Source organism: Peromyscus maniculatus, chromosome 1, assembly GCF_049852395.1.
Source record: "Peromyscus maniculatus bairdii isolate BWxNUB_F1_BW_parent chromosome 1, HU_Pman_BW_mat_3.1, whole genome shotgun sequence".
NCBI classification, from domain to species: domain Eukaryota; kingdom Metazoa; phylum Chordata; class Mammalia; order Rodentia; family Cricetidae; genus Peromyscus; species Peromyscus maniculatus.
This window is the reverse complement of record NC_134852.1, coordinates 32,165,971-32,191,646: the sequence shown is the minus strand read 5'-3', so window position 1 is coordinate 32,191,646 and position 25,676 is coordinate 32,165,971. Positions and strand designations below refer to the sequence as shown.

At 42.7% G+C, this 25,676-nt stretch overlaps 1 protein-coding gene across 3 annotated transcripts in view; it reads right to left on the bottom strand.

Annotated features, from left to right (window-relative positions):
- Positions 1–25,676, bottom strand: part of LOC102907532 (cell adhesion molecule CEACAM1-like) — a 161,444-nt gene that overhangs the window by 36,317 nt on the left and 99,451 nt on the right. Inside the window, exons 1-3 of one of the 3 annotated variants that reach the window (XM_076573643.1) lie at positions 9,753–10,029; positions 8,583–8,797; positions 3,554–3,829 (exon numbers count right to left, since the gene is read on the bottom strand). The exons of 1 other annotated variant lie outside the window; for it this stretch is intronic. In XM_076573643.1, the coding sequence (XP_076429758.1) occupies positions 3,554–3,829; positions 8,583–8,797; positions 9,753–9,946 (685 nt within the window). In that variant the 5' untranslated portion in view covers positions 9,947–10,029. Of the gene's footprint in view, positions 1–3,553; positions 3,830–8,582; positions 8,940–9,752; positions 10,030–25,676 lie in introns of those variants that run through there. One more of the 3 variants, XM_076573642.1, reaches the window with a different exon arrangement.

Below are 25,676 nucleotides of genomic sequence, written 5' to 3'. Positions count from 1 at the left end.
TTACTACAATTTGAGACCTCACCATTCATTCTGTAGAATATGAAAAATTTCAAGAGCACTAAATATTTATATGTTGGGTGGCCTAGATGCAATGGACAAATTCCTACAAACCTGGATTCTGTAGAGGTGGAATCATGTAAGAAATAAAATCGAATAGCTGTATAACCAATAAGATGGAATAAACAAAAAATTGACAAAATTTCACAGACTTTGATAATAAAAAAAATTAAACTGGATAGAAGTTCAGCTTATTGTAACAAAGGCCATACATGGAAAACCACAGCCAACATCATATGCAGTGGGGAGACTGACAGCATTCTCTTTAAGATCAGGAAGAACACAGGATGCTGCTGTGACCACTTCTGTTCAAGAGACTCTGAGGAGCGCTACACAGAGCCATTAGGCTAGACATTGAAATGAAGGTGCCCAATTATGAAGTGCTAAAGATATCTGTAGATGACAGGAACTTGTTCTTAGAAAATCCTTAACATTCTACAGAATGTTCTCAGAACTCAATGAACAAAACTATCAAAATTGTTGGGTAAAGAAGTAAACATTCCCAAGTGAGATGTATTATTTTATACTAATATTGACCATGAACAATTTGATTTTCATTTTTCCTGGCTATATTGAAGCTTGAACCTAGGGCCTCGTGCATACCCAGCAAGTGTTCAGCCCCTTAGCAATAGTCCCAGCCTTAACAGTGCACAACTGGAAAGGAAATGAAGAAAGTATTTATTTGTGAAAGCAACAAAAAGAATAAAATACTTAGAATTAGCTCCACCAAGGAGATAAAAGACTTGCACTCAGAAAATTACCAAATAAGAGGTGATGAAAGAAGACAAGAAATGACAGCCATTGTGGTTGATGGGTTGGAAGACTTAATCTCATTATCACTGTTGTTCTGCAGTACTGGGATTGAACCCAGGGCTTTGTGCATGGTAAAAAAATGCTCCTCCATTGAGCTATAATCTAAGATCTGCCTTCTAATTTTTATTTAGAAATAGGATGTCACTAAATTAATCAGGCTGGCCTTGAATTGGCTGTGGTAGGCACTCTTAGAACTTTGGTACTCCTGCCTCAGCTTCTTGAGTGGCTGGAATTACAGGCATGAGCCAGCTTGCCTGAAAGACTTTTTTTAAATAGATGACAATATCTCTGAATGTAGTCTATCAGTTCTGTGTACATCACATCAAAACCCCAGTGGCATTTTGCACAGAAATAGAAAAGTTCATTCTAGCTATCCTGGAACTCACTATATAAATCAGGCTGGTCTCAAAATCCCAGATATCCATCTGTCTCTGCTCCCAAAAATTGGGGTTAGAGGCAAGTACCACCATACCTGGCCTTAAAAGTATCTTGGAAAAAAAAAAGAATAAAATTGCAGGACATCCTACATGATTTCACAATTTTAGTACAAAGCTGCAACAATCAAAATAGTCTACTGCTGACATAATGGCTGACATACAGATCAGTGAAATAGAATTGGAAAGCCCAGAACTGCTCATGCACACTGGCCATGATTAAATTAAAGATTAGTGGATACGATCAATATATGTGTTTATGGGTCACAGTTTTGCATATATATTATCATGTGTGTCAGATCTGAGCAGTTGGCATATCTAGCATTTCATATGTTGTCACTTTTTATGTTTGTTAAAAACATTCGTTTCTGCTGGCTCTTTTGAATTAATTGGTGTGAAACAGAGTTGTTCTATTGAGTTACAGAACATGGAAGGCATTCTTGTGGTCCATCTGACCCTCTGTGACCAAATGAGTTTTGATCAGTCTTCTAAGATTGTTCAATGATGGGTGAATAATCAATTAAATAAGGGATGTTTGGAAGATGTGATATCCAGGTAAAAGAATGAAGTTAAGCCTTTACTTAACAACATATATGTTAACTCTAAATGAATCAAAGACCTAAAATGGATCAGAAATTAAAGTCATCAGACTTTTAGGAGACAGGATGAAAGAGTTGTGAATTTGAATTTCAAATGGTGTCTTTGTTATGATGCCAGATGCATCATATGGACCCTTGGGCTGCTTATATGTCTCAACACCACATAAATGTTTGGTACCTGAGTAGGACAGAAGATGGCGTTGAATTCCTTGGAACATCAGTTATAGACAGTAATAAGCTGCCATGTTGGTGCTGGGAATTGAATCCCTGTCCTTTTGAAGAGCTCTGAGGGCTCTTAAATATTGAGCTATCTCTCCTGTCTCATTAACCATATATATTTTACACACACACACACACACACACACACACACACACACACACACACACACGCATACACACACTACTACACATCACAAAAAAAACAGTTTTCAGAAAAAAGAGTCTTGTGCAAGGAAGTCATGCTGCTAATGTCAGGATGAGGATAAGAAATTCAGTATATGGGCCACCAAGATGGCTTAGTTGGGAAGAATGCCTGCTGCACTCCCTCCCAGTACCTACCCCTAACTGCCACACGGAAATAAATGCACAAACAAATGTGGGCCAGAGAAATGGCATAGCAGATAAAGGGCTTGCTGACCCACCTGAGTTCAATCCCCTGTCCCTGGAGAACTAGCCCCCACAAACTGTCCCCTGACCTCCATACACTAGGCGTGGAACACCCACACAAAATGAATAAATAAGCAGACATAGTAAGAAACTCAATACAGGTCCTTTCTAGCTATGGACTTTATATTTGTGGATCAAAACCTTGGGAAAAAAACTACTTGGAAAAGTATGTCTACAGTGACAAATGTATTGTTTCCTCCTATCATGGTCCTGTGCTCAACACAATAAGACTAGTGTCTATGCAATATTCATATTAGGCATTGGAAATAATCTAAAGATTTGAATGTGTGTGAGGAGGAGTAGAGTAACGTGACTATTTTACAACATTCTGAGGGTTGACTGTGTGTCTGACTCATACACTAAACTCTTAGTCACCTTGCTATTCTATTTGCTATATTGACATCTACTGTTGTTATTATTGACCAGGTCTCACAATGTAATCTGGCCTGGCCTTATATTTCATTTTTTTTAATGAACAGATTTTCTATTCATTTTACATACCAGCCACAGATTCCCCTGTCCTCCCCCTCCTGCCCACAAGCGTTCCACTCTAATATATCCCCCATTCCCATCTCCTCCAAGGCAAGGTCTCCCATGGGGAGTCAGCAGAGCCTGGTCCATTCAGTATAGTGGCCTTGTACTTCTATGCCTCCTGCTTCATGCTCTCTCTCTTTTGAGACAGGGTATCACTATGTAGCTCTGGCTAACCTGAAACTGGCTACAAAGACCAGGGTGGTTGGGAACTCACAGAGATCCAACTATCTCTGCCTGGTGTGCTGGGGTTAAAGGCATGCAGCACTGTGCTCAGCTTGCTTGGTGTTGTATCATGAGATTGACATGCATCCATGACCAAGCTGGCTGTATTTGTATCTTGAGCCATGTTTTTCTCCTTGTGACTTTGACCCATTCTGCACTCTGTTGATAAAGAAACTGCCCCCACCCCCAACACTCTGACAGAGCAAGAAGGGAACAGAAGTCACTCACATATTATGTCCAGCTGGATGGGGTCACTCCTCTTGGAACTGGCTTGATTGGATACTTCACACTGATAGTCCCCAGAATCCTCATTCCTGGCAGGGTCTATTTGGAGGGAGCGGTTGTTCGGAGACAGCCTCATCCTATTCGTGATTACCAGACTCTTGCCTTTGAAGAGCCAATGGATGGAGATCTCAGTGTCGTTTGACAAGCACTTCAGGAACACAGAGATTAGGTCTTTGACTGTGTTGTTGGTGACTTGGATGGAGGGTATGGTCACTGGTTCTGTGGAAAAAACAGTGGTGGGAACCAGCTGAAATTTATTCATCCTCAGAGATCTCAGCCAGCTCACAGGGCCCATAGAATGATGTGGCCCTCTGCAGGATTACATGTTTGGGTTCAAGATATGGTCTGTAAGGACAGAACTGAATCTTCCTCCTACCATTATCACCCACAGTGACCCTGACTCAAGGTATTTGTGTAGATTCCACACTGAGAGCCTCTTCAGAGCACATGTCCAGAAATTTCATGGTGGGAGAATGTATTTCCCAATAATTTTTTTGTGGGAATTCTTGCTCACACTTTCTGTGAGTGTGAACAGTCAGATCCCTTCTTTATGAAATAACCTTCTGTTTCTTTTTTTATTAAATAATTTATCATGGGGTTAAGATGGCCCAGTTCATCTTAAAGGTGTTAAAGGCTAGACCTCAGGACTGGGAGAAATCCCTAACTGAAGAATTTCTGTTCCTAGAAAAATTGTATTTCCTGCCCCATGGATATGGATTAAATACTACAGAGAAGGGAATAATCACAGTGCTGACCACAGCCTGCCACTCTAATCCTCAGTACTGATAATTTTTGAGACAGGGTCTCACTGTATAGTCCTAGCTCCCTTGGAACTTGCTATGTAGACCAGGCTGGCCTCAAACTCACACTATCTACCTGCCTCTCCCTCCTCAGTGCTGGCATCAAAGATGTGGGCCACCACACTCAGCCGACATTTGTTTTTTGAACCTTGAGAAGAATAAGCAAAAGAGCATCATCAACTCTCAGTGACATGGATCACGCTGACTCAGCACAGGGCCCCCTGGCACCTTCTCCATCCACTCTTTCCATCCCATGGAGTCAGACCTGAGTCAGCCACCCGACCCATGAGACGGAGCAGACCTGGGAGCAGATGTCTAGTCCCCATCTGTGGGAAAATTTCTTCTCCAATTTGGAGAATAAAAATGTGAGCACAGTTGAAAGCCCTGGGTGTTCCTTGTAGGTCATGGAGGTCATAAAATAAAAATGGAGGGGACAGGGAAGCTTGTGTTAGGCACAGAAAGAAATCTTGACCTTGAGGATCTTCTTAATCATGGAAAGTCCCTCACACAACCAAAGGCTTTCCAAGGCTAGGAGAACCTCCTCCTCACATTGCAAGCTCCATCCCTATCAATCAGAAGTCCGAGAACCAGGAGGCCATTAGACATAAGGATGAAGCAGGAGGCTTGTGGGAAGACTGAGTTTTCCTTGTTCCCATAGACATGGGCTGGAAATTAACTGTTTCTGCAATTTGCCAGAAAACCAAATGATTACACTCCAGACCTGGTGCTGATATTTCAGAGATCCACTTACTAAGGACTGTAATGTTCTTGTCTGTGTGCTACAGGCTGCAAATATATACAAAATAGGATTTCAGCTGATCATGACAAAGCTAATACCTGGAAGAATCCAAGGGCCTTCCAGAGGTCAAGCTGAGGGTCAAGGAGCCATGGTGATATTTGGCTTTTGATTATCAGCTGTTTCCTGCTGTGAGTTTCTTGTGTGCTGTTGTAGCTTTTCCATCATTTATTGGGCACCATTTCCCCTCTACTAAAGGTATAATTAGATAACCTGTGCTGACAGCTATGCCCAGCCAGAACCTCAATTCATTGACCTAGCAACTTATAGACTCTTAACATTTTTTACCAATCACATGTAAGAATATACTGAAGCAATAAGATCCCTCTTCTTAGATATTACCTGAATTTAGCCTTTAGTTAATACATTTTCCCATTAGTCACTTCCGTTTTGGGTTGCAAATGATAATTAACAATTATTGCCCTTCTATGTGATTCTTATGATCCCTCCCTTTGACCCTGGAAGCCTGGCTATGCACTGCCAAGGGATTACTGCTTTTAAGTACATATATACATACTGGGACTCCCAGGGCATGGGAACAAAGAGAAGATTTGGAAGAATAAATGACTGAACTAAGAGCTCGGTGTACTGACATTCTATTTTCCCCAAATAGTCCTCGCTGTTAGTAGTTCTCTTTCCCGAGACCTTGGGATGTACAATATTAAGGCTGGTCCCTCTAATATTATACAAGAACTATGGTCTTACTAAGGTCAGTGACAATTATAGACAAGGCAGTGTTGCTGGAGGGCTTCTCTCCAGGTTCCACCAAGCCCCACAGTCCCACAATCCACGTATAAAATAACCACTCAGAAGCTTATATTACTTATAAACTCTATGGCCATGGCAGGCTTCTTGCTAACTGTTCTTATATCTTAAATTAACCCATTTCTATAAATCTATACCTTGCCATGTGGTTCATGGATTACTGGCATCTTTACATGTTGCATGTTCTGGCGGTGGCTGCAGTGTCCCCAAGTCTCCAGAAGGAAGATGGGGCCCCAACAACAACAACTTTACCCAATCCAGAATGATGCCATGGTAATCATCATCATACTATACTTCTTGCCAAAATTTCAGACAATCTTACCCATTACTTTAAGACTTGCTACAGAACTTACAGTTAGTCTAACTGAGATTTAAGTATCTGAGCTTTCTCACAGTACCCAACAGAGATACCATCACCCCCTAAACAGCAGGAAGCAATTCTAAGAAAATGATGCCCCTTCTCCCTAAGGTTTCATATTTCTCAGGGTTATGGATGATGGTTATAGGGTTGGGGGTGGAAGAAAATATTAGACTCAGTATTTTCCATAAAAAAAAGGAAAAAGAAGAAATGGAATGGATAGGTATTAGATATTATGGTAGATTATTGTATATACTCGTAAACAAATTTAGTAAAATAGCAGCCTTAGATAATTTGCACTGTTATGGATTCTTATATGCTGATACAAATGTAAACTGTTTTTATATTCCTGTTTAAGATAATTTGTATATTGATACAAATACAGGACTATATTTGTTATAATGTACATATATTTCTACTCTTATTTGAAATATTTGTATATTGATACCAATGTAAATTTATATCTGTCATACTTTATATATGTTCTACTTCTGTTTAGGATATTTGGTATTGATATATATTTAAGATTATTGTCATATTGCATATCACACTATATATTCCTACCTCTGTTATAAATATCTTGTGTATTGTCACAATTTTGAAATCATCGTTCCTTACTATACATTTGCTTATAGACTGTTTACCTTGTTTACATGAAACCTTAGTCCTTAGGTTATTTAGGTAGATAAGACTTATAGATTTATAGTCACCTATGCTTGTCATCTCTATAGTTACCTTAGTTAGGTTATCCAGATTTACAGATACATAGGTCAGATGGACAGGTAATCTTCAAACACTTCATAGACCTAGAGAATATGGCATTTAAATAACTTAGAATTCTGTTGACGTGAGACACAATTGCTCCTGGCAGCACCAATTTGATACCGAGAGAATGTTGGGCTTCTAGACATTTCCATTTGGAAGTTTGTCTTCTTGGCACAAAATGGCCTACTGGGCAAAGAACTGCCCTTGCCTCGACTGTTGACAGTATGAATGCAATGCTGTCCTTCCTGGACAAGTGGGACACAAAGAAAGTGACCACTGTATTCTGCCAAGACAGGGTAAGATGGTCTTTTAGAATTCCTGCTTCTGAAAATGGTCTGTCAAATACTCTAGGCCTGTAACCAATTTGAATGCACCAACAATGCTGAGAAATATTAGGTGACTGTCCAGGCTGCCAGCTGTCTTGGTCTACTCTTGCAAGAGTCCCGAAAATTGCTTGCATCCATCTACCATTTCTCAGGTACCATTATATTCCTTCTCAGGTCTTTGATGGGATTGAAGATTAGCAGTTATAGTTACAACTTAGTATATATATTGTGTGTGTGTGTGTATACACACACATATATATACTATCTTAGATAGAACATATTAAATATTAGATTGAAGTTCTTTAGGATAGGACACCCTTTGAAATGATCTTTGTAACATACCATTTACCTACGCTCTAGACTTCTCTGGATTTTAGTATGTGTTTTTTGCTTGATATTGTTCACATTGATTGTAGTTCCATCTTATCTAGGTCATTATCCCTCATTACTCCTGGACAATATTTAATAGCCATTCCTTTGTATATAGTCTTGTATTAACTTAGAACCTTCTTATTTAGACAAAAAAGGGGAGATGCAGTGGGTAGCCATTCCAGCTTTGGTCTGGAAGTTCCAACCCCCACTGAGGTTTTGGTAACTATCAGGACCACAAGGCGGGGCTGAGGGAGGGCCTGAAGACCTGAGATCGGGATGTGCCGCACGCTCTTGCTGCTGGGAGCCTGGACGCTAGAGGTGACTGAAGGAGAGTTCTCCAGAGAACATCGCCGGACTACTGCTGTATCTTTCCCAGAACCCTCAACCTACCTATTCCTTCATTTGTAAGTTACGCCATTAAATAAATCTCCTTTTAACTATGTGGAGTGGCCTTAATAATTTCACCAATAAGGCAGGTATAAGATCCGCTATTATTAGTATTGATGTTGGGATAAAGAGCTCTTGGAAGGATGATTGGAGCTCTCCATTGACAAACCAAGAGTACTGTGCAGTAACATGCCTGGGATCAGTTACCTCACCCTCTCTTCTCTGAGGGTGGATTCAAGTGAGGCATCCTGATTTATTGCCATTTTCTTCACTGTGTGTCCTTTACTGAATGTTTGTATCACAATGTGGGGACCATAACACAGAGTCATCCTGTATGGACAACTCTATAGGTTAAGTAGGATTAGTTCCACCCATGACCCAGAGGTTACAGAGAATTACTTACGGTGTACATGGAACTGCACGGATGAACTCCTTTTATCAGTATAGTGTACTATCACACGTAATGTGTAGACTCCTGCATCGCTGTGAGTGACGTTCTGGATGAGCAAGGATCCATTGGGGTAAACCATGTCTCTGCCTGTGTGTGCAGGCCCATTTTGGAAATTTTCTTGGGATTTTATAAATTTTGCTATTAATTCCTCTTGAGACATTTGTACCCTATACCAGAAAAAGAAGTTGTATTCTACTGGCATATTGTGGGCAACTAAAACAACGTTTTCCCCTTCAACAACGTGGGGTGGGACTGCTTCAACAGTGACTTCGGCAGCGGTGGGAGAGGTCCAGTAGGTTAAAAGAAAGACTAAGATGGAAGAGAGAAAAGAAAAATCTATCAATATTAGGACGTTTGCTTTTGGTAGAAATTTGAAACCAGAGTGTGTTCACCTCTCAGCCTTGGTGTGTGTGTCCTGTTGGGGGAAGTCATCAGCATCACCCCCATTCATCAGTATCCCTGAATCTTTCCACTGTATGAAACTGGCTTCATAGTGTCTACACAGCTCACCACTTACTGCCTTCAGATTCCTACTCAAACTCAGAATCTATGGTGAGTATAGCATGTCTTGTCTGACCTCCTCCTCTAAAAGACTCTGTGCCTTCACATTCTGACCTTTCCCTGCTCTGTTTATTCTGAAGTGCTTGTCAACCCCTGGGCTCACCTTCTAGATGTCCTTGCTGCTCTGTCTTCTTGCCCAGTAGTAGGAGGGCTTTGTGAGGAGGACTGGTTTGATTTTGGTTTAAACCCCACTGCCTGGAACAGGCTCAGAAACCTGTGAGCAAATCAGTGTCCCAGAGCCTGGGGTTTATTTGCAGGTTTCTCAGGGTCCTACATAATGATGTTGTTTACTTGCCCACTTGAGTTTTACTTGGAGAGTCACCCTGATGGAGTTGTCAACTTGAGTCTTCAGGATACAGTGGCCAGTGCTGATAAATCTATAATGGGGAACAACTGAGTTTTTCTTCCCCACTTCCCAATTCCCATCCACTGTGAGCTTCCTGATGGTCTCAGGCTTCAAGCAGAGCCAGATGTCATTTCTCAGGCTCTTTCCCTCTCCCAGAAGACCCCATCCAGTCTCTGAGCTACCCAGCTCTCTACTCCAGAGGAATGTCTCCTCACCTGTGAGCAGGAGTCCCCTCCATGAGACCTGTCCTTTGTGGAGAGGGGCTGAGGTGAGCTCCATGGTCTCTATTATGGCCTAGGCTCTTCCTCTGGAGAGGAGATTTGACTCTCAGGATGCTGCCAAGCTGGGCTCCTCTGGTGTCTGCTCTGCTTTTATTCCCAGACCTCAGTCTCCTCCCAGAGGAGGGCATTTCCTGGAGTCAGATGGGCTGGGGGTGGAGACTGTGTGTGTGCATTGCTCTGTTCTTCTGTGAGTGCTGCCTCCCATCCTTCTGTTCCTTTGTTGTTCAGTGTTCTAGAACATACTTTGAGCCAAAAGGCCGAGAAGTGTCCTGTGTCCTGAGAGAACAGCTGCACACCACAGGGCCTTGTCCCTAAACTTCCTATAGACAAGAGTGTATTTCCTTGAGACCCCAAAACCTAGCAGAGCCCAGTCTGCCCTGTGATCTCAATGCTCAGGGAAGGTGGGATTTATTCCCAGCAGGGAGTGGCAGTCTACTCTAGGGGCAGGAAAAAGTCCAGCTGAGTGATGCCTGTGGAGGGCCCAGACCTGTCATCACTAGTGTCACCAGTCAGGTGTCTGATGAAGGAATACATGTTATCTCAGGGGTTCATATTCTGCTCTGCAGGAGGAGGTGACCTGTGTGTCCTTAAAGGAGGACAGTATGCTCCAGCTTCCTATGGAGGGCAACAGGAAGACCCCTCCACCCCCAGCTTCCTGTGCTGGCTGAATGTGATTCAGGACTGCCCATGCCCTCCCTGACCTTCTGAGTTGTCTTTGCTCTCCTTGGTGATTGCCCTGTGATCTTCCTGTCTTTCCTCATGGATGATGAGGGGAGGGAGGGGACTACATAGGGTCTAGTTGCAGAGTTGGGGTCTCACTGACAAAGGAAATAATTACGTGAGGGAGCTCCAGGTCTGTTGGAACTGGGATGGAAATAAGGCTGAAAGATAGTTTCACAGCTCAAGAATTTTCCCTGTTGATTATGGGATTTATTGTTGCCCCCTGGTGTTCATGAGGAGACCTGCAGCTCATGTCTGGGCTGCTACAAGGATGGTAGCCAAGCTCCAAATGCTGTAATGAAGCTGAGCACCAAGTTTCCCTGTAGCATGAATCTTCAAAGTTCTTATTAATAAAATCAAACCCGGAGCCAGGTATCGGGGTGAACTGGAAGATCACAGAACAAGCCACAGCTGACCTCACCTGGTCAACTTCTCAGCAGGTCTTGTTTCCTCAGACTGGAAGCTTCTGTGTCCTCATCCCAATGGCTCTCAGCTGAACTGCTGCTCGAAAGCCTGAAGCTTAACCAGCCAAATGCTTAACCAGCCAAATGCTTAACCAGCCAAATGCTTCTAGTTTCTGGTCCTCACGCCTTATATACCTTTCTGCCTTCTTCCATCACTCCCTGGGATTAAAGGCTTGCTTCCTGGGATTAAAGGCATGAGTCACCATGCCTGGCTGTTTCCAATGTGGCCTTGAACTCACAGAGATCCAGAGGGATTTCTGTCTCTGGAATGCTAGGATTAAAGGCGTGTGCTATCACTGCCTCACTAGTGGCTTTTCTGTTCTCTGACCCCAGATAAGTTTAGTAAGGTACACAATATTTTGGGGAACACAATACCACCACATTTCCCAGGAAGATCCCAGTGTGAAGCTGCCTTTGAGGATCTAGGTAGATTTTTGCTGGAGACTAGAATAGTTGAGGTGAGACTCACTGCCATTTTGATCTTAATTTCCATGACAACTGATGATGTTGAGCCCCCTTCCATGTGTGTTTGTTAGATTTTTTGTGTATCTTGTTCCATGCAGGAATATCTAAGTCCTTTGCTAACTCTAAAATAGTTTTATTATGACTTTAAATTTTAAATCAAAGTACATTCATTCTCTAACAATAACATGTTCTAGACTTACAACATAAAATGAAAACCAAATCAAACACCGCAAGCTTCTCAGTGTTGGCAATTCCTGGTGTGTTAGTCTTTGAGATTCAGGAGCAGTAAGTCAGCATTTCCTGGAATTTTCAAAAATTCCCAAGTAACTATGATTTAAGCATACTTTAGATAGCCTTCACTCACTATAACTTTTATAGCTGGATTTCTTGTTTAAAGAATAATGCATTCTAAGTTGGTAGCACTTACAAGAACTGCATTGTACAGGAACATTTAAAAGTTAAAAAATGTAACTTCAAATTTGGGCTCCAAGTGAGGTGGCAGCACAGAGTTACATGTGGATATTGCTTGTTAAAAACCTGTTTTACATCAAAACCTTGTTCCATGTTGAGAGAGCATTCAGAGGATCCACACAAAGTATAGCATGTATGTGAACTCATTAGGGAGTATTTTGCATCTTTAAAATTGCCCTTTCATGTTCTCCTTCCTATATGTCGTACCATACCTCTGCATATTTAATTACATATGTGCATGCATACATTATATAAGCTAGGATCCACACACAAGAAAGAACATATGGTTTCCCCCCAGATTGGGTGATCTCATTTAACAGTATACATTCTGTCTATCTACTTTCCTGTAAAATTTGTGATTTCATTTTTCTCTAGAGATGAATAATATTTCATTTGGTACATGCACTAGACTTGCATGCATTCATCTGTTGATGGACATCTAGATCGGTTCCATCTCCTTGCTATATTGAATAGAGCAGCAGTAATCATGGAGTGCCAATATCTCTATGGTAGGGTACAGGATCTCTGGGTATATGCCCAGTAAAATAGCTGAGTCGTGTGGTATTTCTAATGTTTTGAGGGACTTCCACGAGTTCTCTATATAGACTCTACTAATTTTCACACTCACAAGCAGTGAATATGTGTTCCTCTTTCTCCACATCCTCTGCAACATTTGTTGTCATATATTTTGATTATAGCCAATCTACCTGGGGTGAGCTGGTATCTCACAGTAGATTTAATTTTCATTTTCCTGATGACTGGGGATTACTTTTTTCCTGAGTTGTATCAGTTAATTATTCTGAACACAAAAGCTGCACTGTATAGATGACTTACAAATATGCTTTTCTGTTCTGTAGGTTGTCATTTCAGTTTGTAGTTTTAATTCATAAACTTACTGTCTTAGGGTTACTATTGCTGCAATGAAACACTATGATCAAAAGGAATTTGGGAAAAGGAAGGGTTTATTTACCTTACCCTTCCATATCGTTGTTCATCATTAAGGAAATCAGGACAGGAACTCAAACATGGCAGGAACCTGGAGGCAGGAGCTGATGCAGAGACCCTGGAGGAGTGCTGCTTACTGGATTGCTCCTCATGGCTTACTCAGGCTGCTTTCCTATAGAACCCAGGACCACCAGCCCAGGAATGGCTCCACCTACAATGGGAAGTTCCCTCCCCCATTAAGCACTAATTAAGAAAATGCTCTTCAGGCTTGCCTACAGCCCAGTTTTTGTTTGTTGTTGTTATTAATTTTTTCATTTATTTTACATACCAACCAATTTCCCATCTTTCCTCACTTCCCATTCCCTCCCCTTACCTCCCATCATTTATCCAACCCATCCCCTCCTCCCCCATTCAGAAATGGACATGCCTCCCATGGAAGTCAACAAAGCATGACATATCAAGTTGAGGCAGGACTAAGTTCCTTCCCCTATATCAAGGCTGGGAAACAATCCTAGCATGGAGAATAGGTTCTAAAAAGCCAGCTGAAGCACCAGGGACACCTGATCCCACTGCTAGAGGCCATACAAAAGACAGAGCTACACAACTGTCACCCGCATTTAGAGGGCCTAGGTTGGTCCCATGAAGACCCCCTAGCCATTGGTCCAGGGTCCTTGAGCTCTCACTAGCTTGTTTCAGTTGTCTCTGTGGGTTTTCCATCATGATCTTGACCACTTCTGCTCATACAATCCCTCCTCCCTCTCTTCAACTGAACTCCTGGAGCTTGGCCCAGTCCTTGACTGTGGATCTCTGCATCTCTTTCCATCAATTACTGCATGAAGACTCTCTGATGACAACTAGGGTAGTCACCAACCTGATTAAAGGAGAAGGCCAATTGAGGCCCCACTCCACTATTGCTGGGTGTCTTAGCTGGGGTCATCCTTGTGGGTTCCTGGGAGTTTCCCTTGCACCAGGTTTCTCTCTAACCCCCATATGGCCCCTTTATCAAGATATCTCTTTCATTACTCTCCTCCCTCCATCCCATCCCAGCTCAACCAATCTGATCACGCATGCTTCCATCCCTCCATCCCCTCCCTTCTTGTCTGCCTGCCCCCACTCCCAGTTTACCCAGGAGTTCTCATACATTTCCCCATCCCAGAGAAATCCATGTGTCTCTCCTATGGACCTCCTTATCACCTAGCTTCTCTGGGGCTGTGGATTGTAGCCTGGTGTCCTGAGCTTTACATCTAATATCCCATTATGGGTGAGAACACACCATGTTTGTCTTTCAGGGTTTGAATTACCTCACTCAGGATGATTTATTTTCTAGTTCCATCCATTTGCTTGCAAATTTCATGATGTCGTTTTTTATTACTGTTGAGTACTTCATTGTGTAAATGTACCACATTTTCTTTATCCATTCTTTGGTTGAGGGGCATCAAGGTTGTTTCCAGTTTATAGCTATCACAAAAAAAGCTTCTATGAACAGAGCTGAGCAAGTGTTCTTTATGGTATGATGATTTAGCTTCCTTTGGGTATATGTTCAAAATTGGTATATCTGGGTCTTGAGGTAGATTGATCTCCATGTTTCTGAGAAACTCTCATACTGATTTTCAAAGTGGCTGTACAAGTTTGCACTCCTAACAACAGTGGAGGAGTGTTCCCCTTACTCCACATCCTCTCCAACATGGGATTTCATCAGTGTTTTTTATCTTAGCCATTCTGACAGGTGTAAGATGGTATCTCAGAGTTGTTTTGATTTGCATTTCCCTGATGACTAAGGATGTTGAACATTTCTTTAATTATTTCTCAGCCATTTGAGATTCTTCTGTTGAGAATTCTCTGTTTAGATCTGTACCCCATTTTAAAATTGTATTATTTGTTATTTTGATCTCTAGTTTCTTGAGTTCTTTATATATTTTGGAGATTAGCCCTCTGTGAGATGTGGGGTTGATGAAGATATTTTCCCATTCTGTAGGCTGCCGTTTTGTCTTATTGACCATTTGCCTTACAGAAGATTTTCAGTTTCAGGATATTTCATTTATTAATTGTCGATCTCAGTATCTGTGCTACCTGTGTTATATCCAGGGTGTTGTCTCCTGTGCCAATGCATTCAAGGCTACTTCCTACTTTCTCTTCTATTAAGTTCAATATAACTGGATTTATGTTGAGGCCTTTGATCTGCTTGGACTTGAGTTTTGTGCTGGGAGATAGATATAGATCTATTTGCATTCTTCTACATGTAAACATCCAATTATGCCAGCATCATTTGTTGAGATGTACAGCCAGATGTTATGGAGGCATTTTCTCAACTGGTGTTCCCTCTTCTCACATGACTCTAGCCTGTGTCAAGTTGACATAAAATTATCCAGCACACATACTAAATCTGACTAACCTAAAGGTTAGTCACAAAATCATCTTTAGCACTTCATATGAAATTCTTGTAGAATTTAAAAGAAAATTAATTTTTCACATTTGAAAATCTTTAAAAATATTTTTGTCCTTGAAAAAATTACAAAAATTTTGTGTTCTTTTGCTTTTCAGAAAGCCTAAGGAGGTAAACCAGTTCTCTATTCTTTTTTTTTCTTTTTCAAGATTTCAAAGAAAGAGTTGAGAGAGTCCATTTTGTGTCCTAAGTATCTGATGTTTAGATCACCTTTGGTAATATAGATATTTTCATACTGTTAATTCTACCAACTCATGAGTATGGAACTTCATTCCATTTTATCTGGTGTTTTCATTAGTTCCTTTCTAAAGTGTTGTAAGGTTTTGAAATTTGATTTATATTTAGTATGTATATGTGTGTATGATGTGTGCTTGTGCATATAAGTGCACACATGTGTTTCTGCAAGCCATGGTGCACATGTGGAGGTCAGAGGATAACTTTGGAAGCCAACTCTCCTCTTTCAGCCCAGGATGCCAGGCTTGGGTGGCAGAGCTTTGACTCTCCATGCCACCTCTCCAGGTGTGCTTTTATGTTTTAAATTAGAGTCTCCCACATTGTTGCTCAGGTTATGCTCATTTTTAATTTATTAGTTTTTAATAATTTTTAGATATTTTGTTTATTTATTAAGCTATTATATGTGGGATTGTTGTCCTGATATCTTTAAAATGTGTCTAATTTTGTTTTTCTCTTTCAAGTTCATTTTGAATATTCTATTTTGTCTTTTTTTTTTTTTGGTCTTTCGAGACAGGGTTTCTCTGTGTAGCTTTGCGCCTTTTCCTGGAACTCACTTGGTAGCCCAGGCTGGCCTTGAACTCACAGAGATCCGCCTGCCTCTGCCTCCCGAGTGCTGGGATTAATTCTATTTTGTCTTTTTGAAACGTACTTCTGCAGTTCTTAATGGAGGTCATCTCTTTAAGGCCAGGAGAGTTTTAGAGGTTATGCTATCTTTGGTCTTTTCTCAGGGGTGCTGGGGTGTCCATTAAGAAATCCAGGTCCTTGAAGCACCTGAACCCTGGGAAGAGGATGTGGGTTCCAGGCTGAGGGCAGCATGTAATTTGGCAGTTTCACATATTGGTCTTTCTGCATCACTGCCACATGTTTCTCCCAGCAGCTGCATCTCTACAGGCTTTGGGCTATGTAGATAAGAGATACTCTGGCAGATTTACAACCTCTGTTGGGCAGGAGGACTGGGCAGGGTGAGTACACTTGGACATGCTGGGCTTGGAGCCCTGACTCAGGAGATGTCCTTCAGGAAGGATGGCCTGTGTGCATGTCTTCTGCTGTGGACTGGAGGGGGCTGGCAGTCTTGGTGTTCCACATGCTCTCTCAGCTCTCCAGCTGAGAATTTGGCCCTGAGTTGGTGCTGTCCCTGCAGAAGGCTGAGGTAGACAAGGATGGCCATAGGCGGGTCTCACCTACCCCAGACAGATGTGGACAAACTGGGGAGGAAATGAGTCAGTCTGTCTCTGTCTTGCCCATGGCAATGGCATAGCTTACAGAAAAGCTGTAACAATGCCAGGAGTCATGTGTGTGGAGCTGGGTATCAGCCATTGCAGCTGGATGCTGGACAGTTTTCTCCCCAGAGCTCTGGCACTAACAGTGTCACTCCCTCCATGTGGCAGTTCTCACAGAGACATAATGCCAAACAACTCTAAGGTGCAGACAGTCCCACAAGAGTGACCATGCCAAAGTATCCACAGGGACAGTTTTGCTGAAGAACCAGCTTTCAGCAAGTCAGAGAAAGGAGAGAGGAGGTGTTTCTTTGGCGATAGTGCATGAACACCCAGGAGATATCATCTGAGAGGTCAAAGCTTAATTCTTCATTTCAGTTTTCTCTTTCTGCTGCTTCTTTTCTTCCTGTGTTATATTCTTCTTCCCTGCCGTTTCCCTTCTTCCTCCCTGATGTTTCCCTTCTATGTTCCTTACTTTTCTCTTATCCCTTTTATACCTTCTAAGACAAAAGTTTCTACACAAGAAAATATTACCTCACAATCACAAGTTACATATTTTCCAAAAACAAATGAAAATCTTTACACATAGAGAAATCATATCATGATCATAAGCTACATGTTTTCCTTAAAGCCCACAAGCAGTTTAAATTTTTTGTTAAGTTAATTTTTCCTCCATAACATTTTTACCCCAAAGCAATGATTATTTTATAATTGGTAAACAAAGTTTTAAGGAAGCCAAGTATATTTCAGCCATTTCCTTTTGTACTGGCAGGAAGCTGCTTGTGATTTCAGTGTAGCAGATACCTACAAACTTCATTCCTGTGTTCAGCTGTCTATTTTTGTTTACATACAATAGGGGCCTTAAATTTATTTTCACAACTTTGTTTTTTAAGCTACATCCCAGGGCCTGTGATTAATTCTGTAAGCTACACAACGGAGGAACTCAGGCCTAACCTTGGGTGTAGGGACACACTTGCCTTCTTTAATCATCAGACTGTTTTCCAACAGGCAGGATCCATGGGTCTATAATGCATGAGACTTCCTTGTTTTCAGTTTCCATCCTCTGCAAATCCCAAATCTTACCAAGGGGATCGTGACTTTTAACCCATTTTTGTCTTTTTTGTGTCTCTTATTGGATCAGTTGGCAGAATAACCCAAGTTATTTCCCTAGTCATTTTCAATACCTGTCTTAGTCACCTATATCTTTTAGACTAGCTCAGAAAGTTCAGTCAAATCATTGATCTAACTAAGCATCATTGCTCTTATACAAAATCATCTTCATTATTTTCATTATGATCTGAAAGTAAAATGCCCAGTGAGGAGTGGGATTTTCCCAAGAAACAATCACACTATTGTTGGAGAATATTATTTTAAGGTGTGTTACTTTTGCTTTTGCTAAATTTGTTTAACTCTGTGAAGCTATGTTACATTGACTTGTCTAAAACACCTGATGATATAATAAAGAGCTGAACAACCAATAGCAAGGCACGAGAAAGGATAAGCGAGGCTGGCAGGAGAAAAGATTCATAGAAGGAGAAAAAGAGCAGGAGAGGGGAAAAAGGGGCAGAGGATGCTAGGGGACAGCCACCCCTCTACAGAGCCAACCATGGAGTGAGAGTGAAAGAAGGATTACAGAAGTAAGAAAAGGAAAAAGCCCAGAGGCTTTTAAAAGGTAGATGGGATAATTTAAAGTTAAGAAAAGTTTGCTAGCAGCAAGCCAAGGCAAAGCTGGGCCTTTATAATTAAGAATAAGCCTCTCTGTGTGATTTATTTGGGAGCTGGGTGGCAGCTGGTTCCCAGAAGAGCGAAAACAAACAACAAAATTATGATGTTCCTATGTGGGCTAGAGTGAAAGAAAATCCAACAACACACTGTACTGGATACAGTGGCATCCTTTCACACAGTATGCACACCATGTCGCATACAGCAGGAACACAGCAGCAGCAAGCAGGAGGAAGCTCAGAAGCAGCAAGGGGCATTCTGGAGACTATTCCACTCCCCGGTGCCTCTCCAGCCTTTAGCTTTGCTATTTGGGGAATCAGACTCCATAAGCTCCTTGCTGACTGCAGCTCCTCATGACCACTGACAACATTTGAACCCCACAGTGACCCCTCCAGTCTCCTGTGGGTCCTCCCTTCACATCAAGCTGCTTCTCCCCATTTCTTCCCATTACCTGACTGCTTTGCTCCTTCTGGCAGGAAGCATCCACTGGAGCAGCAATTCTCAACCTGTGGGTCTCAACCCCTTTGAGAGGGGTTATGAACTACCTATTGACAGGGGTTGCATATCAGATATCCTGCATATCAGATACTTACATTATGATTCACAACTGTAGCAAAATTATAGTTATTAAAATACTTCTGTGGTTGGGGGGTCACTGCAGCATGAGGAACTGTATTAAATGGTTGCAGCATTAGGAAGGTTGAGAACCACTGCTCTAGAGGGCAGATATGCTCCTTTTTGAGATCATGTGACCCTGTCACCCCTAAGACAAGTGGGGCTGCTTTTACAGCCCCAATCTCAGTTCACACACAGGCCTGGAGTGAAATTACTGGTACAGTCTCTGGCCCACAAAGGCCTCATGTGGAGGGTGTGATGGCATGGACTGGTGATAGAGAACTAAGGCAGGACCCAAATCACTTAGAGGGGCCATGGTCTAGGCATAATTGCTAGACACTCAGAGCCCAGTTCTCCTGTCTGTAATTGTGAAGCTGTGCCCCCAAGGGCTCAGCCACTTCAGATCTATGTACATGGGTCTTGAAAGGGGATGCTGTGGAACATTCTAGACAGTATCTTAAACAGCGGGAGCAAGGTCTTCCCAAGGACTTGAAGTAACTTCCTTACCTGGAAGATCAGAAGGGTGTGACAGCCACAGGACAGATGCTATCTGGTCCTGAGGGAGCAGATGGCTTCTGGGTTTCAGGGTTACCCTATAAATGGGGTGTAGTTCTGCACACTTCCCCTCAGCACATCATGAGGTTTGAAGGCAAATGGATGGATCTAGAAAAAATCATCCTGAGTGAGGTAACCCAGACTCAGAAAGACAAATATGGTATGTACTCACTCATAGGAGGATACTAGATGTGGAACAAGGATGACTAGACTGCTACTCACATCACCAGTGAGGCTACCTGTAAAACAAGACCCCAAGAAAGACACGGGGATCACCCAATGATAGAGAAATGGATGAGATCTACATGAACAGCCTGGACATGAGTGGGAGCAATGAAAGGCGAGGGTCGAGGGAAAGAGAGCGGGAGAGCCCACCTGGATCAAGAACAGAGAGGGAGAACAAGGAATAGGAGACCATGGTAAATGAAGACCACATGAGAAAAGGAAGAAACAAAGTGCTAAAGAGGCCCACAGAAATCCACAAAGATACCCTCACAAAAGACTGCTGGCAATGGTCGAGAGACAGCCGAAACTGACCTACTCTGGTGATGGGATGGCCAAACACCCTGATAGTTGTGCCATAAACCCCATCCAAGGACTGAGGAATCTGGATGCAGACATCCACAGCTAGGCCCCCGGGTGGAGCGCTGGGAGTCTAATTAGTGAGAAAGAGGAGGGTTTATATGAGCGAGAATTGTTGAAACCAAGGGTGGATAAAGCACAGGGACAAATAGCCAAATGAATGGAAACACATGAACTCTGAACCAAAGGCTGAGGGGCCCCTAACTGGATCAGGCCCTCTGAATAGGTGAGACAGTTGATGGGCTTGATCTGTTTGGGAGGCATCTAGGCAGTGGTACCAGGTCCTGGGCTCATTGCATGAGTTAGCTGTTTGAAACCTGGGACTTATACAGGGACGCTTGGCTCAGTCTGGGAGGAGGGGACTGGACCTGCCTGGACTGAGTCTATCAGGTCGACCTCAGTCCTCGGGGGTGGCCTTGATCTGGAGGTGGTGGGAATGAGCGGTGGGCTGGGGGGAAGGGGAGGGGAGCAGGAAGGGGGAGAACAAGGGAATCTGTGGTTGTTATGTAGAACTGTATAGTATTGTAAAATAAAATAAAAAAAAAGAAAAGAAAAAAAAGAAAGAAAAGCTGGGTCTTCTACCACCCCAATGAAGGCCAATGAGTGGGATCTTCCCAGAGTCAGACAGTAGAGAATGCAGGAGAGTGTTGGCAGGTGGAGCTGAGGAGCAGCTGCAGGTCCTGGTGGTGAAGCACCTGGCTGATGGTCACCAGGAGGTGATGCACAACTTCCTGGGGACTGTAGAGTAAGTCCATTGGCAGAGTGGCTCCTCTGAGAATACAGCCTTGTGCTACAACATTAAGGAGCCCTGTCCTGCTAAATGCTTCTGCTTAGGGCTCCCTGGCTTTATTCTGAGCTTCCAGACACAATGTCCCCCAACAACTGAGGAATCTTCATAAGTCACTTGTCCCCATCACACTGTGTGCTCATGTGGCCACCTACCTTTTCTAGAACCTTCAGGTCTTCATAATGGCTTTCCTCTTTCCCCTGTCCCTAGCAAGGTGACTGGCTGGCTGGAGGCCAATGTGGGACAAGCTGTTAGGTCCTGAGTCCCTGAGGTAGTTTGAATGTAATTGGTCCCCATAAGCTTATAGGGAATGGCACTATTAGGAGGTGGGACATTGTTGTAGTAGGTGTGGCCTTGTTGAAGGAAGTGTGTCACAGTGGGGGTGGGCTTTGAGGTATCATATGCTCAAGGTATACCCAGTGTCTCAGACCACTTCCTGTTATCTGTGGATCAAGATGTAGCAGCTCCTTCTCTAGTACCATGTCTGTCTGCACACCGCCATGCTCCCCTCCATGATGATAATAGACTAAAGGTCTGAAACTGTAAGCCACCACCTCAATGAAATGTTTTCCTTTATAAGAGTTGATGTGGTCATGGTGTCTCTTAACAGCAACAGAAACCCTAACTAAGACAGAAGATGATACTAGGGACTGGAGTCTTGTGATAGGCTGGACCATGTTTTTATTTGGAGTAATGTGGAGTATGGGAGTTTGGGTTAGGAAAGCAGTAGAATGCTTTAAGTACTGCTTAGTGGGCCAGACTAGTAGGAACATGGAAGACACTGGTGTTGAGTTATTTGAAATGTGGGGGCTTGGTCAAGAGATTAAGAGGACAATAATATTAATATGTGGCCTAGAGATTGTTCTTCTGATATTTTGATGGAGAATATGGCTGTTGTCCTTGTCCCAAAAGTCTGCCTGAGGCTAAAGTGAAGTGTTTCGGATTAATTGCATTGGCAGAGGAAATCTCAAAACAGCCTAGTATAGATTCTGTTGTGTTTTTATCACTGGCCACTCTTGTAGAGATTTATATTAAAAAAGAGGAAGCTGAGCAAGGAAAACATACAAAATGTACAATTTGAGAAGAAAGAGCACCAGGAAGTGGAATGGAAATAATTCTTGTATTCAAGGAGATAAACAGATGAAGAAATGGAATACAGGGAATGGTGACCTCAGGGCAAGATCCTACCAACCTAAGTTCCCAACTTGTGACAAGAAATTAAAGATAGGGAGGGGGATCCCTAAGTTTGAGGTCAGCCTGGTCTACAGCACAAATTTCAGGACAGCCACGCTTAGGCAGTGAAGGAAACCAACAAAAACAGAAAATTGGTGGAGATGTAATTAAACAAAGGGTTGGGGGTCCTGTTCTAGCCCAGTGAGCAGCAGCAGAACATGGCAGCTTTGGCCACCTGGTTCTGGATTAAGGATGGAGGAAATGGGCTTTGAAATTTGCCTCCTTGACTAAGGAAAACCACTGAGGCTAGGCATGTGTCAGTGTTGTTCCTGAATGGAGACCCAGAGAGGCCATTGTGTGAAGCTGTGAAGAAATCTGGATTGCTTGGGAGACCCCAGGATGTTGGAGATGTCAGAGCACTGGGGTACCTGCTGAGATGAGCTGATAACAGGGAGTGGAACCAGTCCAAGAGAGAGAAGTGTGTTGTGGACACACAGCTGAAAGTAGTTGGAGATCTGAAGAGCAGTTTGAAGTAAGACCTGGAGTTGCAGAGTTTGGAGATTGCCCAGATGATTTTTCAGTCTCACTTTGGTCCAGTATTTCCTCATTATGCTTCCTTTCCTACACTTTGGAAGAGTAAGGTGTGTCATTATATGTTAGAAGCGTGTGATCTTTTAATTTTGATTTTATAGGAGATTATAGTTAAGAGATTGTATGAAACTCAAAAGAACCTTTGAACTTTGTGCTTTTAAACATTGTTAATGTGTGATAGACTATGGAGACTTTTGAAGCTGGATTAAATATATTTTACATTATAATATTGTTACAAGCATATGGGGGCCAGGAAGTGGGATGCGGTGGTTTGAATGTAATTGGCCCCCACAAGATCACAGGGAGTGGCGCTATTGGGAGGTGTGGTTTTGTTGGAGTAGATGTGGCCTTGTTGGAGAAAGTGTGTCACTGTAGAAGCAGGCTTTGAGTTTTCCTATGCTCAAGCCATGCCCGGTGTCTCAGTTTCCTTGCTGTTGCTTCTGGATCAAAATTGTAGAATTCTCAACTCTTTCTCCAGCAACATGTCTGCCTGCATGCTATCATGTTCCACCATGATGATGATCTCTAAGCCATAAGCCTTCCCATTAAATGTTTTCCTTTATAAGAGTTTCCGTGGTCATGGTGTCTCTTCACAGCAATAGAAATCCTAAGACAGTCCTGATTATCAGTCATCCTCCAAGAGGTAGCAGCACTGGGACAGGAACCAATGTCAGACATGCTGTGGCTGCAGATCAGCCCAGGGAATGCCTGAACTTGCTCAGTGAGAAGGTGGTGGCTTGTGTTGTGAGAACCTGAATTATAATGGGAAATGTGAGGTTGTTTTCTCTTATTTCAGATTTGTTTTTATTCTCCCTGTCTTTCAGTCTCTGTCTCTGTCTCTTTCTCCCTCCCTCTCTCTCTCTCTCTCTCTCTCTCTATATATATATATATATATATATGAATATATATATATATATATATGAATATCCCACATGTGTGTGGGGTTCCTATTGAAGCCAGAGGAGGGCATCATTGCCCATGGATATGAAGCTGTAGGCAGCTGTGAACCTCCTGATGTGTGTCCGGGAACTGAACTCAGGTTTTCCAGAAGAGCAGCAAGTATTCTTAGCTTCTGAGAATTTTTAAATTTTGTGTTTGGAAGGTTTCGAGTGTGCAGGTTCTCTTTCCATGTCACTATCAATCTCTTTCTTACCCACTTGTGATACAAACCTCATATTCTACACCATTATGAGGCAGGCGGTTGGGCCACCATCAACCTCTCTCTATCTAGGGACCCTCAGTTGTGTCCCTGTTGCAGCAATGTGTTGAGAATAGTTACATTCTCCAGGGAGTCAGGACTCCACTCCTGCTTTCTAACTGCAGGTCCATCTCCTCTGCTAAACCTAGGTCCCTCTCAGCCCTCACAGAACTCTGAGCTGGACATCTTAGCACCATCCTGTTAACAAGTGTTTGCTCCTGGTGCTGGTCAAAGCGTGTATATCCTCCTAGGAGAAGCAAAGGTGCACCTGCATGCATGTGCATGTGTGTGTGCACCTGGACACATGTACAGTCTCAGGTATGAGAAGTTAAGAACCATTCAACAAATATTTATTTAAATGTTAAAATTTTAAGGGTTGGGGTGTAACTCCATAGGCAGAGCTTACATAGTGTGCACAAAGCTCTGGATTTGATCCCCAGGACTTCGTTCAATGATGATATATGAAGGAGGATGAGAAGCTCAAAGTCATCCTTGGTTATGTACTGAGTTTGAAGCTAGCCTGGGCTATATGAGACACACTCACAAAAAATAAAAAAAAATAGTCAGGAAAGAAAATGTAATAGCAAATAGTTGTAATAGCAAATTGGATGGGTGGTTGACACACTTGTTTATTTTCTCCTGAATTGCTTGTCCCTGTCCTTACACCTCCACCTGCCAAAAGTGGAGCATGGACCACCATGCCACATCTAACTGGGCATGACCATGAAGCTTGGTCACAGTGGCCAAGGGGGCTTAACACAACCTCATTCTTCCAATCTGAAATTCTAAGTGTACCCTATGATTGGCCCCCTGACTTTTCTACATCGGTGGTACCTACTGTATGTCACAAACCTCAGTTTACCTCAAAGTCATGGGCATCATACCTGGGAAGGCCCAGAGCACTGGCCTTCCTGTGGTCTGAGGTGAATCATGAACCTGGCCCTTAGGATTTTGCTCTCAAAGCCTGTGGCGGTTCTGGCCTCAGATTCTGCATGCTCTGGGTGTCAGGTGTGTGCTCTCTGCTTTTGTGATGTTCCCACGGGCTGGGCAGAGAGAATGTCTGTAGGAGGTGGGTGTGTTGCTGTCAGGCAGTGTTCTCATGGGTCCCCATTGACCCTGATACTTGACATTTTGTCAAAGACAAAATAATAATTGTGTGAAAGACAGACACTGGCTTCTATTCCTGTGTCTAGAATGAGACTGTCCTTAAAATCAGGACAAGTTCAGAAATTGTGGGGCTGCAATGTACTCTGGAAGAATTACAGGTGGAAAACTTGAGTGAGGTATCTCAAACTTAAGGGTTTGTTGAACCCCATCTGCTACCCAGGACCAACACCTATGACTGAGTGAAGCCTGTCTTCTCTAACTAGCAAACACCAGTCCACAGGTGACATATGTGCACTACTAAGAAAATTAGGCTAACAGTGTGAGTGACTCCATATTGGCCTGACTGAGGGCTTAGTCCAAAACCACAGGCTTATCACAGTTTTCAATTTCACATTTAGTAGATGCCTGCATCATTCCAAATGGTCCCCTTCTTTCAATAACTGTTTCTTTCATAAATAAATCACAGGTGGGCGTGATTCAAAGGCCATTTTCCTACTTTTCAAGTGATCATGGTTTTCTGGTTAGTATGTTAATTTCCTGAAAGGCAGTAGTTGATTTTCTAACTCACC